General features: G+C 59.5%; 1 protein-coding gene across 6 annotated transcripts in view; it reads left to right on the top strand.

Moving 5' to 3' along the window:
• The window catches only part of FRMD1 (FERM domain containing 1), a 67,659-nt gene extending 51,321 nt beyond the window's left edge, over nt 1-16,338 (top strand). For all 6 annotated transcript variants that reach the window (XM_071212533.1, XM_071212532.1, XM_058289739.2 and 3 more), the window contains 10 exons: nt 142-221; nt 739-815; nt 1,606-1,792; nt 4,484-4,639; nt 6,562-6,627; nt 6,749-6,817; nt 8,184-8,358; nt 9,863-10,159; nt 13,321-13,400; nt 14,410-16,338. In XM_071212533.1, coding sequence (XP_071068634.1) covers nt 142-221; nt 739-815; nt 1,606-1,792; nt 4,484-4,639; nt 6,562-6,627; nt 6,749-6,817; nt 8,184-8,358; nt 9,863-10,159; nt 13,321-13,400; nt 14,410-14,673 — 1,451 coding nt within the window. In that variant the 3' untranslated portion in view covers nt 14,674-16,338. The remainder of the gene's footprint in view (nt 1-141; nt 222-738; nt 816-1,605; nt 1,793-4,483; nt 4,640-6,561; nt 6,628-6,748; nt 6,818-8,183; nt 8,359-9,862; nt 10,160-13,320; nt 13,401-14,409) is intronic.

Genomic DNA, 16,338 nt, shown 5'->3' with positions numbered 1-16,338 from the left:
GACCTGCTGTGTTTAGAGTATCCACCTAAGAAAGCAACCACAAGTCACATTAGTTTACTGTGAATTCATGTTTAGCCAAAGTCAGCTTTCAACAAACTATAATCCATGGCAGTGACCGGGTGACTCTGGCTTTCTTTTTAGGCAATGAGTATATATTTATGGACTTGGATCAAAAGCTCAGCAAATACTTCTTAAAGGACTGGAAGAAAGAGATGTGTAAAGTAAGTGTACTGTCGCCAGCCTGTGGGGTAGGAGGTCCCGGGTGAAAGGCTGAGGATACAGCCCCATTGGAAGGAACTCTTGCTGGGCTGGCTTGAAATGGGTGTCGCCAGCTTGTCCAAGAGAGAACCTCGGGCCACAGCTCCGCTGTGCTCTGTCCCTGCTGGTGGAGCCGGCCACCCATGAGCACAGTTCGCTCTGCCCCCGACAGCCTCCCAGGAACCCCCTCGGATTCAGGTGCTGTTTTTAGCGGACGTCGAGGCTGGTGAACCACATCTGTTTATGTGAACGCTCATGAGTGCTATAGATAACAATTCCCACTCCCTGTTTTTGTCCCCTTTAAAAAGAAAATAGTAATAATAATAATGAACCGCCGTAGCTGTTCAGCTCTGAGCTTCAGCTTAGAGCCGGGTATAAAATAACGCAAGGTGGAATGCGCCGTCGTGACGATCGGCCAGCGGTCAGTCCTTCACCGGGGTCATTTGTCCAGCCTTTTCTCTTTACTCTTTTGCCCCACAGGGAGATGAGAAGTCCAGTGCTCCTTTCGTTGCCTTCCTCGGAGTGCAGTACTATGTGGAGAATGGAAGGGTTATAAGGTAATTATGCATCGATTTTAAAGGACGTTGTCTGGAATGGTGAAAATCTACCAACGTAAAATAGAATACAAGTCTCGTGAATGTCAAACATTTAGACTTGAGTTTATCCTGTAAAAAGAGCATTATATTGGCTGATACCTTTTCTCTTGGGAGGGTGGGGTGCAGGCATAATTCCTTTTCATTGAAATATGTGGTGATTGCTTTATGAAGATCAGTTTCTTCAAACACATGTATTTTTGATTCTCTATGGTAGGTGTTTTTTATCTAGTAGGTATTGGGAGGGTAGGGAAGATTTGTATTGTACGTTGGAGCTGTGCTTTCCAGAAGGCAGGGCAGGTTTTGCTTTTTTAAATTTTGCTGCCTGCACCCTTGGCTGGTTTCTCTGGACAGGGGATGGACTGTCATAGGCCGGGGCGAGCTTCATTCGGAAGTGACTGGAGCTGCTTGCTTCAGCGATCCTCTCTGAGAGTTTGCAGGTTCCCAAGAGAGCGCCTTTGGGACTATCCAAGGAATTGTGATTTACACCGAGACCAGAGGCTCTGGGGAGCAAGGGAGCAGGGATTCTGTTTTCCCTTAAGTCCCCAAGGCGGTATAGGCAGGTGTAGGCAGGGGATGATGCCCACAGCCTCCCACCGTCGAAAGGTGGGAAGGAAGATGCTCCGGCCTGCAGAAATAAGACCACAGGTGGCCCTGGCTGGAGTGCAGGGGGGCACTCTGAGGTCGGGGAGCCCTGGGGCAGCCCCCGCCCCCGGTCTCAGCGGGGCCACGGGCTCGCTCTGCTGCCTTCCAGCGACAAGACGGCGCGGCACCTGTACTACTGCCACCTCAAGGAGAAGGTGCTGCGCTCGGAGTGCGTCCACAAGGAGGAGAGCTACTTCCTGCTGGCCGCCTACAGCCTGCAGGCCGACCTGGGTGACTTCCGGGAGGCCGCCCACGTGGGGAAGTACTTCGAGCCACACTCCTATTTCCCGCAGTGGGTAAGGCCCCCTGGACCGCTGGCCCCAGGTGGGGGGACCCCTGCCGGTTCACCTGCGCAGCTGGGAGCCTTCTCTCCCAGGCCCCTGTCCGGGTGGGCTGGGCTATGCCAGGGGGACCTCCCCGGGGAACAGAGCCGGGGAAGGGGCTGGAGGACACGAGAAGGAACCCAGGCCTGAGCCAGTGGCTTTGCCTCTTCTCTAGGGAAGTGCAATGGGGGATCTTCCTCCTTGTCACCCAAAAGGCGAGTGGTGTGATGTGGTGTATCAGTCAGCCGAAGGGGTGCTGGTGCAAAATACCAGAAACTGGTTGGTTTTTATAAAGGGTATTTATTTGGGGTAGGAGCTTACAGATACCAGGACATAAAGCACAAGTTACTTCCCTCACCAAAGTCTATTTTCACATGTTGGAGCAAGATGGTGGCCAACGTCTGCCAGGGTTCAGGCTTCCTGGGTTCCTCCCTTCCAGGATCTTGCTTCTCTTTGGGTTCAGGGTTCCTGTCTTCCCAGGGCTTGCTTCTTCTTGGGCTCAGGATTCCTCTCTTCCTGGGCTTGCTTCTTTTCCTTTGTGAGCCTACTTCCTGAAGATCCAGTTTAAGGCTCCAACATCGAAACTCCAACACCAAAAACCCCAACTATGTCCTCTGCCAGGCCTTTTATCTGTGAGTCCCCACCCACCAAGGGGTGGGGACTCAATGCCCTAATGATGTGGCCCAATCAAAGCCCTAATCATAACTCAGTCATGCCCAGGTACAGACCAGATCACAAACATAATCCAATATCTATTTTTGGAATTCATAACCATATCAAACTGCTACACATGGGAAGAGCCGTGACCTGAGAAGAGGGACTTCTGGGTCCTTCTGATCCTGAGAGCACTTGGCCTGGAGCAGGTGTAGCTCAATGGTTGAGCACCTGCTTCTCGTGTACGAGATCCCCGGTTCAATCCCCAGTACCTCCTCAAAAGAAAATAGTGCTTGGCCAGGGAGCAGATGTAGCTTAGTGATTGAGCACCTGCTTCTCACGTACGAGGTCCTGAGTTCAATCCTTGGTACCTCCTAAAAAAAAAAAATGCCTGGCCAGCTGTGTGAACTTGGGCAAATCCCTTCCCCTCTCTGAAGCCCGGCTCTGACCCACACATTTTTTGGAGAAGCCATAAAGGTCTGGGCTGAACTCCCAAATCTGTCACTTCACCAGCAGGGTGACGTCTTTGCAAAACATTCATCCACTCTGTGCCTTACTTTCCTCACCTGTAAACTAGAAGGAGCGGCAGCCCCTTTGCAGGGAGGGGGCAAGGACTAAATTGTTCCGCATGCGTGAGCCTCAGCGGCCGGCCACGTGGGTGCCATCGCCACCATCCCAGGGGAGACCCAGGCCCACGGCTGCTGGGTGGAGGGTGTGAGTTTCTCACCTGGAGCATCTTTCTCGCTCCCCTCATCTTGTCAGCTGAGAAAACCTAGGGAGCCCCGGCTGGGAACACTTGGGGTCTCCCGGGATGCAGTGAGAGAGAGAGGAGGGGCGCATCCAGCCTCCTCGCCATGGACTTGGCGGTGGACGCTTTCTCCACGTGGCCTCCCAGCTGGCCTTAGACATCCGTTTGAGTCGGCTACGCTGCTGTGAAACGGGGTGTCTTTTAAAAGTGGGAATTGATTAACTTACAGGCATACGGTTTCGAGGCTGAGAAAAATGTCCTAAGCCAGGCATCGTCAGGCGATGCTTTTTTCCCGAAAACCGACTGCCGGGGACTCCTCTGTCACGTGGCAGAGCACCGGGCGGCATCTGCCGGGCCCCACGTTATCTTCCGGATTTCCCTGCTTCCTGCTTCTTGCTTCTGTGGCTTTCCTTCTTTCTTATTCATCCTCTTTATAAAGGATTCCAGTAAGAAGATTAAGACCTACCCCAGGCCATGCCGCAGCTGATGTACTATCACAAGGTCCCACTTACGACGGGCTCACAGACACAGGAAGGGATTGGCTCTCAGAACGGGCTTTTCTGGGGTCCACACCCTTCCAAAGCACCTCGGCATCTGAGGCCACGGAACTAGGGAGAAGGCGAGAAGCAGCTAGCCTCCTCTTTTCCTGCTCGTCCCACCAAACCCTTCCCCTCTGACCTTGGATCTCTTCGGCAGTTGCTCTTGGAGCAGTTTTTCAGCCAGGTCCCCAGGGCTTGTTGGAAACCAGCATTTCTTAAAGCTCTGTTAACTCCAGGTCACCTGTCCAGCCCCCCGGGCACCCTTTAGCCGTCCCCCGTCATTCATTTCCTTTCCAATGTTTCACGCAGGGCACAGGCTGTGGCTGCAGCCCGCCGTGCAGGGAGGCATTTTTGAGCAGCAGGTGGCTGCCTGGGCATACATGTCCAGGCTGCAGACACCCGCCAGGGCTCACCGGCCGTGGGTCTCTATGCTGGGCGCTGGATGGGAGGAGGGCCTGCGCTTAGGACACAGAAGGGGACACGCTAAAGGAAAGAGGCAGTAGTACAGGTGCTGCGCCCACAAATGCCAGGGGGTGGTACCAGCAGCTCACATCCCTGGGGGCTTCCGGGGCCGGGGTGGGCCCCGCCCTGGACCCCCTCCCACCTGCAGAGACAGGGCCCTGCGTGGGACCGCCCGCACCCCCTCGCGGGAGGCTTCAGGGGAGGCTCCGTGGAGGACGGGGGAGGGCAGAGCCTGAGCCGGCCTTCTGGCTCCTTCCACAGATCGTCACCAAGAGGGGCAGTGACTACATCCTGAGGCACGTGCCGGCCATGCACCGCGAGCAGCGCGGCCTGAGCCCCCGGGAGGCCGCGCTGCGGTTCATCAGGGAGGCCTGCCGGCTGGAGGACGTGCCCATCCACTTCTTCAAGCTACAGAAGGTTGAGCCCGGGGCAGGCTGGGAGCTGGGGGTAGGGGGGTGCAAGACGCTCCGCAGCTACCTTAGAGGGGATCCAGGCCCAGCCTGCAGAGCTGCCCCCTCTCACGGGCCTAGGAGCAGCCAGCTTTCCGCCCAAGCAGCCGTTATTCCGCCCGGGCTCAGAGAGGTTAGGCAAGTCCACCGAGGTCACGCAGCGAGGAAGCAGGAGAACTGAGGCACGAAGCCAATGTCCCTTGGACCCTCATGCCCAAGCCCCTGGCCACGCCCCCAAGTGGAATATTTTCCACCTTGGGTTGGCATGAACGAATGCGATGGTCGGAACAAGTGTTAGTTTCCATTCAACTCAGTCCCAAGAAAAGCGTGGCGTTAATTCTAGAAGACCCATACGTAGAAAATGATTGTGCTTTTTCCAGCTCACTGTGGTTCTGGGGGAATTTTCTATTTCACTGAAGTTTCTGAAAAACCAGGGACAAGGCTGAAGGGAAGGCGGCTGTACAGTTGGCATAGAGATGAGTTCTCCGGGAAGCATCAACGAGCAAACCTGGGCAGGGTATATTGGGGAATTGAGCCCAAGTCTGAGCTGGCCTGTGAGTCGTTGGACGTGTGAGCAGCCCCAGGCGATTTTTCCACATCTCCCTGGCACTGTGTGGGTGAAGGATCCTGGGTTTGCAAACAGCCAGACAGGGCTGCAGCTAGAAGATGGCTCTCATTCCTCTAAAATCCCCACTCACGTCTCGGTTGACGCTGACAGCGGAAAGCAAGTGGGGGGCAGTAAGTTTCGGTTCTGACTCTAAGCCTGCACCTGGCCTCGTGCCTGTCGCCTCCCCCTGCTCCCTCTCCTCCCACTTCTCCTTCTCAGTTCACGTCTGCAGGGACTTGCTAATATGTGCAGGGTCCAGGCGCCCCTGGAAGGAGAGCCCACGTTCTCTTCATCTGCTGTGGGCTGGGTTTGATGCATTATTTAGTTCCCCTGCTGCTGTCCAAAACCGTCCCCATTTGTTGGGCAGCTTGGTTGCTCCTGCCCCTCCTTGGTAGGGTCACTTTTTCATCCTTAACATGGCAGTGAGTCTGGGGGTGCCTTCTGAAGAATGACCTGACGTTAGAACTTCCCAGAGGGTGGTGTGGAAGAACAGGCCATGTGGCTTGTGCATGTGTGCGTGTGCTTTTTTAAGGCCTCTGGGGAGAAGGGCTCTGATGGATCATGGGTGGTGTGAGCTGTGGGTGCTGCTTCCCCAGTGGGATCAATTGGGTCCTTCTTTGGCGCCTGCCGGTGGACCCAGATCTGGAGTAAGTCTTCCCCTTCCCACATGTGTCTACCCTTTGGATTGGGTAGAGTGCACTTAGATTAGGCCGACTGTTCCATTGTCCTCCTCAGGCTGCCGGAGTGGCCTCCCAAGATGGCTTCCCTTCAGCTCCCCTTAGCAACAACCCACTGCTTCTCCTGCCAGCGTGGACGCTCCCAGGGGCCGGGAGTTTTGTGGCTGGCCCTGGGTTTCGTGTGATGGAAGTGTGTGGCCTTTCTCACTGGGGTTCTTCAGTGGGTTACGAGCTACATCTTCAAGGACTGGGACCCCCAAACCCCACCTGGCCTTTCCTGTGAGACGGAGCTTCACATCTCCACCTGGGAGAAGGGCTCGGCCTGCCCTGCTTCTCCTGCTGCTTGTCCACACCCAGGATGGCTTCTGTCCTTTAGGGGAGGCCCTGCCATTGAGGAGGGGGACCGGTGTTTAATCAGTTGGGGTTTGAGGAGCTGACATATGTTTGCCCAGTTGATTTGGGGTTGGCAAAGGTAAACGTGGCGGGTAGGGAGGTAGTGGAGTGGGGAAGGGGTGGTGGCTTTGAAGACCCCCAAGCTCCACCCATGGCTCACCCTACCCCCTGGTACACAACCCTTGACCTCTCTGCCTTCGGTGGTTTTTGCAGGATAAGAAGGCGGATCGCCCGACTGTCGTGCTGGGACTCACCCTCAAAGGGTTGCACATCTATGAGGTGACGAGCCGAACTCTCCACCCGGCCCCCACACCCTCCCCACCCCCGGGGCCCTGGCCTGGGCACTGCTCGCCTTCCCTCCTGGCCGACAGCTGACCTGTTTCTGTCTGCCACTTTCCAGGTGGTGAACCGTGCCCGGCAGCTGCTCTACGACTTCCCCTGGTCCCGCGTGGGGAAACTGGCCTTTCTGGTGGGTACCGGGCGGGCGAGGGGCTCCATGCCACAAGAGCCACCTGGGCGGTGGTGCGTGGCGCTTGACACGGTGCCACGAGGTCCGCGTAGGCAGTCCCTGCCCAATGGGTCTTGTGAATCCTACAAAATACAGAACTCCAGGGAAGGGGGGTGTTCTGTGGGCAGGGCCAGGTCCGGAAAGAGGCACGGACAGTCCTGCCCGAGGGTTGTGTTGCTCTGCCCCGATTGTCCGTGGAATTGCCAGCCTTGAGTTTCTGGTAGCTGCTTTTTTTGTGTTGTTTAATGTCTTTATTTTTTATTTCTTTCTTTTCTCCCCCTCCCCCACCCTGCTGTTTTTGCTGTCTGTGTCTGTTTGCTGTGTCATCTTCTGTATTTGTTTCTCTTTTTGTCTTCTCTTGTCTTTCTCCTCTAGGATTCACCGGGATTCGATCCTGGGGACCTCTGATGGGGAGAGAGGTTCCCTGTCAACTGTGCCACCTCAGTTCCTGGTCTCTGCTGCGCTTCACCTTGACTCTCCCCTTTGTCTCTTTTGTTGTGTCATCATCTTGCTGCGTGACTCACTTGCGTGGGCACTGGCTCACCATGCGGGCACTCAGCTTGTCATGAGGGCACTCCTGCTGGCACTTGGCTCACCATGTGGGCGCTCGGCTCACCGTGCGGGCACTAGCTCACCACGCAGACTCCCTTTCTCTTCTTTTTCACCAGGAGGCCCCAGGGATCAAACCCGGGTCCTCCCATATGATAGGCAGAAGCTCTATCACTTGAGCCACATCCGCTTCCCTCCAGTAGCTGCTTTGATTAGCAGGTGACCTCTTGTCTCCTGGGTGGGAAAGAGAAGGGGAGAAGAAGAGGAGACCATAGAAAAGCCCCTGTGCTCAATGCCTGGCTGTTTGTGGGGGTGGATCCGGGCAGGGCCCCCCAGATTTAGCAGCAGGTGGCAACAGCAGGCACACTTCCCTGTTGGCTGTTACTCTTGACCAGTGAAAGCAAGAACTTTACTTTCCAGTCCCGGATTTTATTTTTTGCATCCGCCTTGAGAGCTGTAGGCAGAGGCCCAGGAGAACTTTCCAGAGACCCAGTGCTTTCCAGGCTGCCTTCTCTCTGATATTACGGGGCTCCCTTTTAAGATCTTTTGTCTCCCAAGTAAGGATGCAACTGAGTATACCAAGTAGCGTGTGCCCTGGGTTACACTAACTGCAAATGAAAATCCGTTGGCATGGGGGGATTAAATTCCCAAAACCCAAATAACGGCTCCAGTGGCTGGAGTTGGCTGGTTTCTAAAAGTTCTCTTTCCTGATGCTTGAATGGAGCGGCGGTTGTTGGAGCCGGAGGCAAATGAGGGTTTTCTCTCGTTGGGGTCCCAGGGCAAGAAGTTCGAGATCCAGCCCAACGGCTTGCCCTCTGCCCGGAAGCTGGTTTACTACACGGGCAGCCCGTTCCGGTCGCGCCACCTGCTGCACCTGCTCAGCGCCAGCCATCGGCTCTACCTCCACGTCCAGCCCGCGCTCCAGCGGCTCCGGCAGCTGGAGGAGGCGGAAGGTGGGTGGGGAGGGGCGGGGGCCGGGCAGGGACAGCACCCCCCACCCGGCGGTGCAGCTGCCCGGCCTTCTGGGAGCAAGGTGGGAGAGGTGACAGATGCCCTGAGACCACAGTGGCCTCCGCGGCCAGTGTGCACCTTTTTCTTGTCCCGGCCGTGGATTTGGAGCCCCTGGTGTTCTCGTCAAAGTGGGGGGCGCAGTCCCCCCATTTCTCCAGCTCTAGTGGGAGCAGGAGTTTCAACACTGGGGCACCCCAGGGCCACTTTGGATTCTGGGGGGCCGAGGGAGGGCAGCTCAAGCGCCGGGGTCACTCTTTCGGCGTGCTGCCCGGAAGTCCTTGTTCGGGGTTCCCGCCCCCCCTTGCTCTCCATTTTTGCCCCATGTGGGGTGGGACGTGCAGGCGGTCGGGAGCCCAGCTTTGGCAGTTGGCCTGTTGGACTGGTCGCCGGTCCTCTTCTGTTCCAGCCACGTCCCTTGAAGGCTGAGCTTGCCTTTCTCTGTCCTCTGCTCTTCTTTGTGTCACTGCAGAGGGCACGGGAATTCTCTCACTCGGGTGTGCCCAGCATCTGCAGTTGGCTCCGTGCGTGTGCGCCATGCCCACGTATGACGGGGGCAGGACACATGGGCACGTTATCGTGTCTGTGACCCTCGAGAGGACCTGCTCCCTCTGGAGTCTCTTTCTCCCACCAAGGGGGCTCGGCAGCCCCCTCCCATCGTGCGCTCGGTGCTAGCCGGGGTCCCAGGGCAGTTGAGGGTGAGAGTGTGGCCGTGGCGTCCACATCCCTCACTCCCTTTCCCTGGAAAGCAGAGAGGACACTCATCCCAGGAGAGCCTTTTTTTAAAAAAAAAAATTATTTATTTTTTTAAATTTATTTCTCTCCCCTTTCTCCCCCCCACCCCAGTTGTCTGTTCTCTGGGTCTATTTGCTGCGTCTTCTTTGTCCGCTTCTGTTGTTGTCAGCGGCATGGGAATCTGTGTCTCTTTTTGTTGTATCATCTTGCTGCATCAGCTCTCCGTGTGGGTGGCGCCATTCCTGGGCAGGGGCACTTTCTTTTGCGCTGGGCGGCTCTCCTATGGGGCGCACTCTTTGCGCGTGGGGCTCCCCTATGCGGGGGACACCCCTGTGTGGCAGGGCACTCCTTGCGTGCATCAGTACTGCGCATGGGCCAGCTCCACATGGGTCAAGGAGGCCCGGGGTTTGAACCCTGGACCTCCCGTGTGGTAGGTGGACGCCCTATCTGTTGAGCCACATCTGCTTCTTACAAAGAAGACTCTTACGCCAACTCAACAGTCAGGAGTCTCCTGGCGGCTGATGGGAAAGTCTATCACAACAGTGGCCTGATTTCAGTAGGGACCTTGTGGGGTGGGCGGGGGTCTCCCTTCTCTACGATGGACAGGCGTGTCCCACTGTCCCTGCAGAGCCCACGGGGCAGCTCGGGGCGTGGGGCAGGGCACCCCGGGGCTCTCTGGCCCATCTCCCCACGCCTTCTTCCCGCCCTGCACAGAGAAGAAGCGCTACCGTGAGTCCTACATCAGCGACGCGCTGGAGCTGGACTTGGGCCCGGCCGACCAGCAGTCCGGGGGCAGCAACAGCGGCCAGTGCTGCCCCCGCGCGCTCTCCCGCTGCTCCAGCAGCGCCCACACAGTGGGCACCGAGGCTGACTCATGGCGCCCCGTGCCCGTGGAGATGTCTGTGGACGGGCCCTTCCGGTCGGAGGCGGCCCCCGGCCAGGAGCAGCCGGGCAGCTCCGGCATCGACGGCACAGGCGGGGTCGAGTGGGCCACCCCGGGCCAGGGCGACGGTGAGTGCACGGGGACCGCGGGGCTCCCAGCAGGAGGGTTCCACGTGGAGTCCACGGAGCTGGGCTTCCCAGGGAACTGTGCTGGGCCACGAAACAGGAGGCGGGGGTGGGGGGGCATCTGTGTCCTGTGCCCTCCCACCCTGGTCTGCCTGGGGTCTTCCGCCCTGTGGGAGGTGGGAGGTGGGGGGTCCGTGGATTCCCCCCCCCCGGGTAAGGAAGGACGGGGTCCCGGTCCTTGAAGCCTCTTCTGCACCTGAGCCCTGGAAGCACCTGAGGGTGCCACAGGGCAGCCACATCACGTGCCGGAAAGCGTGGGCTTTTATTTATTTATTTTAAAGATTTATTTTTTACCTATTTCTCTCCCCTCCCCCCCCGCCCCCGTTGTCTGCTCTTTGTGTCCATTTGCTGTGTGTTCTTCTGTTTCTGCTTGCATTCTTGTCAGTGGCACCAGGAATCTGTGTCTCTTTGTGGTGTCATCTTGCTGCATTAGCTCTCGGTGTGTGCGGCACCACTCCTGGGCAGGCTGTGCTTTCTTTGCACAGGGCGGCTCTCCTTAAAGGGCGGTGATCCTTGCACATGGGGCTCCCCTATGCAGGGGACACCCCTGTGTGTCACAGCACTCCTTCTGTGCATCAGCACTGAGCATCGGCCAGCTCCTCACAGGTTAGGAGGCCTTGGGTTTGAACCCTGGACCTCCCATGTGGTAGGCAGACGCTTTATCCATTGAGCCAAATCTGCTTCCCAGCTGGCTTTTATAATGGGGCTTTATGTGGGTTAAAAGCTTACAGTTCCGAGGCTGTGGAATGCCCAAATCAAGGCACAGTCAGACTTGCTTTCTAGCAGGGTCGTCTGCTGGCAGGTCCTATCGTCTTGTCACCGGCCAGACAAGGTGGCAGCCGGGCCCTGCCGAGGTCCCTTTCCCCTCAGGTCTCACCGTCTCCCAGAGCTCAGCTGGGTCAGGCGTGTGGCTCTTCTCTTTAGCCTTGGGCTGCTCCATGGGCCCAACTCTTGGGGGCTTCGAGCTTTGGCTGCTACCCATCCTCAAGTGCTGTCTCACACAGCCAGGTCCAAACGGCAGAGCTCCCGTTTCTGTGTGTGTGTGTGTTCTCTCTCCATCTCCCTTTATATAAGATGTAGCAAGAGGTAGGGACCCAGCCAAGTCCCACCTCACTGACTCCAGTCAAAACCCCTAAAGCAACCTAGTCAAGTGATCTAATCAAGGTCCCTTAACTGAATCTAATGCAATCAAAGGGTCTTACACCCCCAGGAATGGATTCACTCAAAAATATAATCTTTCCCCATTTTGGGGGGATTCACCAAGTTCAAACAGTCACAGGGCCTGTGGCCAGCTTCCAGCCGCCCTGCCAGCTCGCCCTCACAGCCAGGTCCCACCTAGAAACCTCCATGATCAACCTGAGCAAGCTATGCTCTTCTCACCCATTGGGACCCCATCCTTGTGTGCTGTGGCCACGTGGTGAGTGGGCTTTCCCCCAAGCTGCCCTGAGAGTCCCCCCAGCCTTGGCCCTGGAGGGTGCTCTGGGCAGCTGGTGAGTGCCCAGCTCTTCAGGGGTCACGGCCTCCTTGGAGAATCTGATGAAAACCCTGAGTCCTCGCCCCTTTACAACGTCCACTCATGGACGCCTGGAGAGAATGACTCCAGGTGGATCAGCCTCCCTCCACCCACGCCCAGTGCCCATGCCAAGGGACCCTGATGTGGAGGGTCCGAGGCAGCTCTTCTCACTGGGCTGCCCATCACCCTGGGCTCCAGTTCATGTGTCTTTTCTCCTGGGGTAACTAACAATAGCACCCCCTTTCCCTTCCGAAGTGCTTCACTCCCATCCCACATCCTGCCTTTGGTTGAGAGGTCCCTGCAGGGTGGAGGTGGGTGGGGATCTGTTGTGTACCCCCCCACAAGGGCCTCTCAGGTCTGGGGGAGCCGGGTGGCTGCTCAATCACCCATCGTGGGGACAGAGGGGGCTGTGCCCTCCAGGAACACCCAAGAGGCAGGAAAGCCCCTGCTTGGGGGCAGTGGGGCTGTGAGGCCAGCAGGGGTTTGCTTGGTGGGCTCAGGGCTCAGGCAGGTGAGCTTACCTGGGACAGGTGGCTGTGCCCGCCCTTCGCTGCCCCCCTCTCCCATCTGATGGGGCTCTTGCCTCCTCACAGAGTGGCACAGGTGGTATGTGTGTAGTAGGCATGCAGCCATGCACTGGCATGCAGTAGGCATGCAGCCATGCAGTACACATGCAGCCATGGTCTGGTGCTTCCAGCACAGCATGTGGCTCGCCACAGAGGCCATGTAGATGTCAGCTGTTACCTTCAAAGAGGCATTTGTTAGCAACAAAGGGGCTGCTGAGCTTAGTCCAGGTGCACGGGGGACCGGTCCCCTGCTCCCATTCCAGACGTTCACTTATTCTGGGAATTCCCTGGGGTGCAGCGAACAGGGGGGTAGACCCCCTCCCCACCGCCCAGAAGAGGCAGGACGGCCGCCCGCCTTCTCTTCTGCCAGGAGCCCGGGGACGGCCTTGGCGGGACCACGTGGCGACAGTGCCAACAAGGAGAGCAGAAAGCTCCAGGGACCGCCAGCGCTGAGAACGAGCACCCGGCCCGGGGCTGGCACCCCCATGGCCTGGCCCCCCAGTGGGAAGCGGGGCCCCCGCGGGCTGCCGCCTTGGTTCCCATGACCAGGGCAGGCGAACTCCATGGGTCAAAGGGCGGGAGGGAGGTGACAGTGCAGGGTCAGCGGGGTCAGGCAGGCTCACTGCGCAGGGCGCGGGTGGTCCCGCGTGTGGCGCTCACGCAGCCCTGCGGGATCTGAAGCTCCGTGCGTGGCCCAGGCTGCAGGTGGAGTGGAGGTGTCAGGACCCCAGAGCTCCCCCACGCCTGCCCCCCAGGCACACGTCCTCAGGGGGTTAGGGTTAGGGTTAGGGCTAGGGTTAGGGTTAGGGTTAGGGTTAGGGCTAGGATTAGGGTTAGGGTTAGGGTTAGGGTTAGGGTTAGGGTTAGGGTTAGGGTTAAGGCTGGGTCCTCTCGCTCCACCGCGCTGACCCCCTGAGCTAGAGGGTGGGAGCCCCCTGTCCAGGGGCTGCAGGGTGGGGAGCTCTCCCCCTCCGGCGCCCCGCCATGTCCCTGACGCCCATCCACCTGCCCTCCTCCCCCCGCAGCCTCCCCCCACGAGCCCCTGGCAGTGGTCAAAATCACGCTGGTCAAGATGCGGGGCCAGAGCGACGAGGACCTGCACCAGGTACGGCGGGGGGCGCCCAGCTCACCCCGCCCCTGCTCCCCAGATGGCCACCCCCGGCCCACCGGGGCCCCCTGCCCTCAGTGCACAGCCCCCCAGCCCGTGTCTCCCGGGAGAGCCCAGAAGGGTGAGGCGAGGCTGTGCGGGAAGAGGGCGGCGGGGGGCCAGTTTGTCCCCCGGGCTTTGCCCCTGCCTCCCAGTGTCCCTCCCACCCCGGCTCTCCCTGCCGCCTCCTTCCTCATGGGCCGGGGAGCAGTGAGCAGCACTGGCGACCGCCCCAGGCCCTCCCCGACCCCGGCCAGGCCTCCGAGAGGGGCTGGGGCCCGGGCCTGGGGTGGGCGGGGGCCCGGACCGGTGGGGGGTCTTCACCTCTCACCTCGGGGGAAGAAAGGACATTGGGGAGTCCTCTGCAAACACGGGACTGGAAGAGAGGGACAGAGCTCAAGTAGAGAGGCCGAGGAGGGCCTAGGGTCCACAGCGGGGACGAGGGGAGACCTCTGGGGGGACAAACGGCCAGAACGGGGGTCAGCACAGCTGGTGGGGAGGGGGCGCCGTCCAGGACTGCTGGGGATCCAGGAGCAAAGACTGTCTCGAAACTAAGTGAGGTCCCTCCCTCCCTCTCTTCATTCTGTCCTTCCTTCTGTCCGTCCATCACTGGACCTTGGTTATGAACTTGGAGTGTGGTCCCATCGGGTGGCTTTGGAAACACGCTTAGAAATTAACAGCAACCCCTTAATTGACATACCAGGAAATCTGTCCAAAAGCCAAGTCCCACCAGCCTGGGGGACCGATCAGGAGCTCCCCCCCGGGGTAGGGGGGGTCCCCCTGGAGTCGAGGACCCTGGAGTGGGGCAGGGGGAGGCAGCCCCGGGGCCGGTGGTCACGGGCTGGTTCCAGGAGACAGCGGTGAGGCCGCCGCTTGGCTCGGGAGCGGGATGGGCCTGGGTGCCAGTTCCCTGCTCGGGCGTGGGGGGCCCGGGGTCGCCTCTCACAGGTGGGGTCTCGTCCCACAGCTGCGCGAGGCCAGAGCCTGGGAGGCCGCCGAGCAGCACAGCCAAAGCCTGGACGACGTGCGGCTCCGCCGGCCCCGCGGGCCCGCGCTGGCCTCGCCCGCCGCCCACAGCTACACCTTCGGCTGCGCCCTGGAGGACAGCCTGGCGGCGTGTGGCCGCGCCGACCCCGGCCAGGGCAGGTCTGCCCTCCACGGAAAGAGGTCCACGAACTGCCTCTCCCTGGACCTCCTGGGGGGGGACCAACTCCCCGAGTTCGTGGTGTAGACAGGGCCCCCCTCGGGCCTTGGTGGGGCACGGGGTCGAAGCGGGGGTGGCACCTGCCGTCGACGATGCTCCCAGCCGCCTGCCTGGTGCACCCACATCTGATAGGTCAGCCTTCTCGGGTGTCTTCCCGGCGCGAGGCAGGGCCAACTAATGCCGGGTCCTGTGTGTGCCCCGGTCAAGGCCAGGGCCCTCCTTGTCCAGTGGACACGGCCGAGCTCTTGCCGTCCGGTTCCCCGGGTGAATCGGGAGCTCTCAGGCTCCATTCACTCTCATTTGGGCAGAAATGTCCTAGTTCGGCTTGGAGGGCGTCTCTCAGAAGGACAGACGGAGCACGGGCCTCTGAGCCCTGGCTTCCAGCTCGCCCGGCTCCTGCCCATGTTCTTGGCCATTCCGGCTGCTCATGAACCTCTGTTCCGGGCAGTCAGACATCCACGGAGGCCTCGGGGCATGTGTCCTGTGCCTGAGATGGTGGGCACAGCTCTGTCGCCCCAGAGACCCCATCCAGGGACCCTGCCCTGTCTATCAGCTGATGCCCTGTCCATCGGCCAACACCCCAGAAGGACACGGGGCCTGCGGCTGCCACCACCACCTGGTGGGACCCAGTTTCCCGTGGAGCATTTTGAATCACGCACCCGGGAATGCCAGGTGGTTGGACAGGAAGCACAGGGTGGGGGCCCCTGATGCCAGGGAGGGCAGCGTCCCCCATCATCCCCATCCTCTGCCACCATTTCTGAGGCAGGAGAGGAGCTTCTGCCTCGTCCCATGGTTGGTGGTTCCACGGCCACCTTCCCAGCCGGGTTGGAATTTCATAGTGGATGCCATGGATGTTATCTCAAGGCACCCATGTCCCCACATGACTGGAGTCCTGCCTCAGTTGCCCTGCTGAGAAGCTGTGCGGGCAGCTGCAGGTGAGGGGCTGGTGCCCACCTCCAGTAGGAGTAGTCGGCAGCTCCCCTGCGGGGCCTGGAAACGTCGGCTGGGGTCCCGGGTGGTGTCATCCCTTCATGGTCTGCTCAGCCTCAAAGCATCTGGGCCCGGGCAGCCTCCTCCCATGGGCAGGGTGCCCCAGGGGCTCTCGAGGTGTGAGAGCTCCGAGCTGGCAGCCCTGGTGGCCAGTGGAGAGGGGAGGGCTTCAGCAGGTGGGCGGGGGAGGCAGGGTCGGGGCTCCCCCCTCCCACCTGCTCCAGACCCCGGGGGCTGTGGCCCACCAGCTGGACCCCCGGACGGTTGCTCTGGAAACAGGTGAACTCGAGTACAGCCACCCTCGGCGCCTTATGCTCGGTAACCGGGCACCACGAGTTGTGTAGGTTTTAATTTATTTGGGGCGCCCCTCCCCGGGCTCTCTCCTCCTCGCAGGGGATTGCACGAGCACACCCCTTTGTCTACACTGGACTCATCTGTGTTTTCGTCGTTTTCGGGTGTAAAGTGAAGCCATTTGCTATGCAAGACTCTCAGGCCACGTGACCCCAGGGCTCCTTGGCAGGTCTCTAAGTGGTGACCGTCGCCTTCGAGGGGCGGGGTTTCGAGTCGACTGTGTTTTAGGGGCGCTGGCCTGGACCCTGGGTTCGGGGGCGCACCGCTGTCCTGGAACGGATCTCCTTTCTGTGAAAGGACCTCTCGCGTGTGTGTATGTGCGGGGACCCTGGAATAAAGAGTTTCAGTGGA

Source organism: Dasypus novemcinctus, chromosome 28, assembly GCF_030445035.2.
Source record: "Dasypus novemcinctus isolate mDasNov1 chromosome 28, mDasNov1.1.hap2, whole genome shotgun sequence".
Lineage (NCBI taxonomy): Eukaryota > Metazoa > Chordata > Mammalia > Cingulata > Dasypodidae > Dasypus > Dasypus novemcinctus.
Note: the sequence above shows the minus strand (reverse complement) of the source record. Positions and strands in the feature narration are given on the sequence as shown.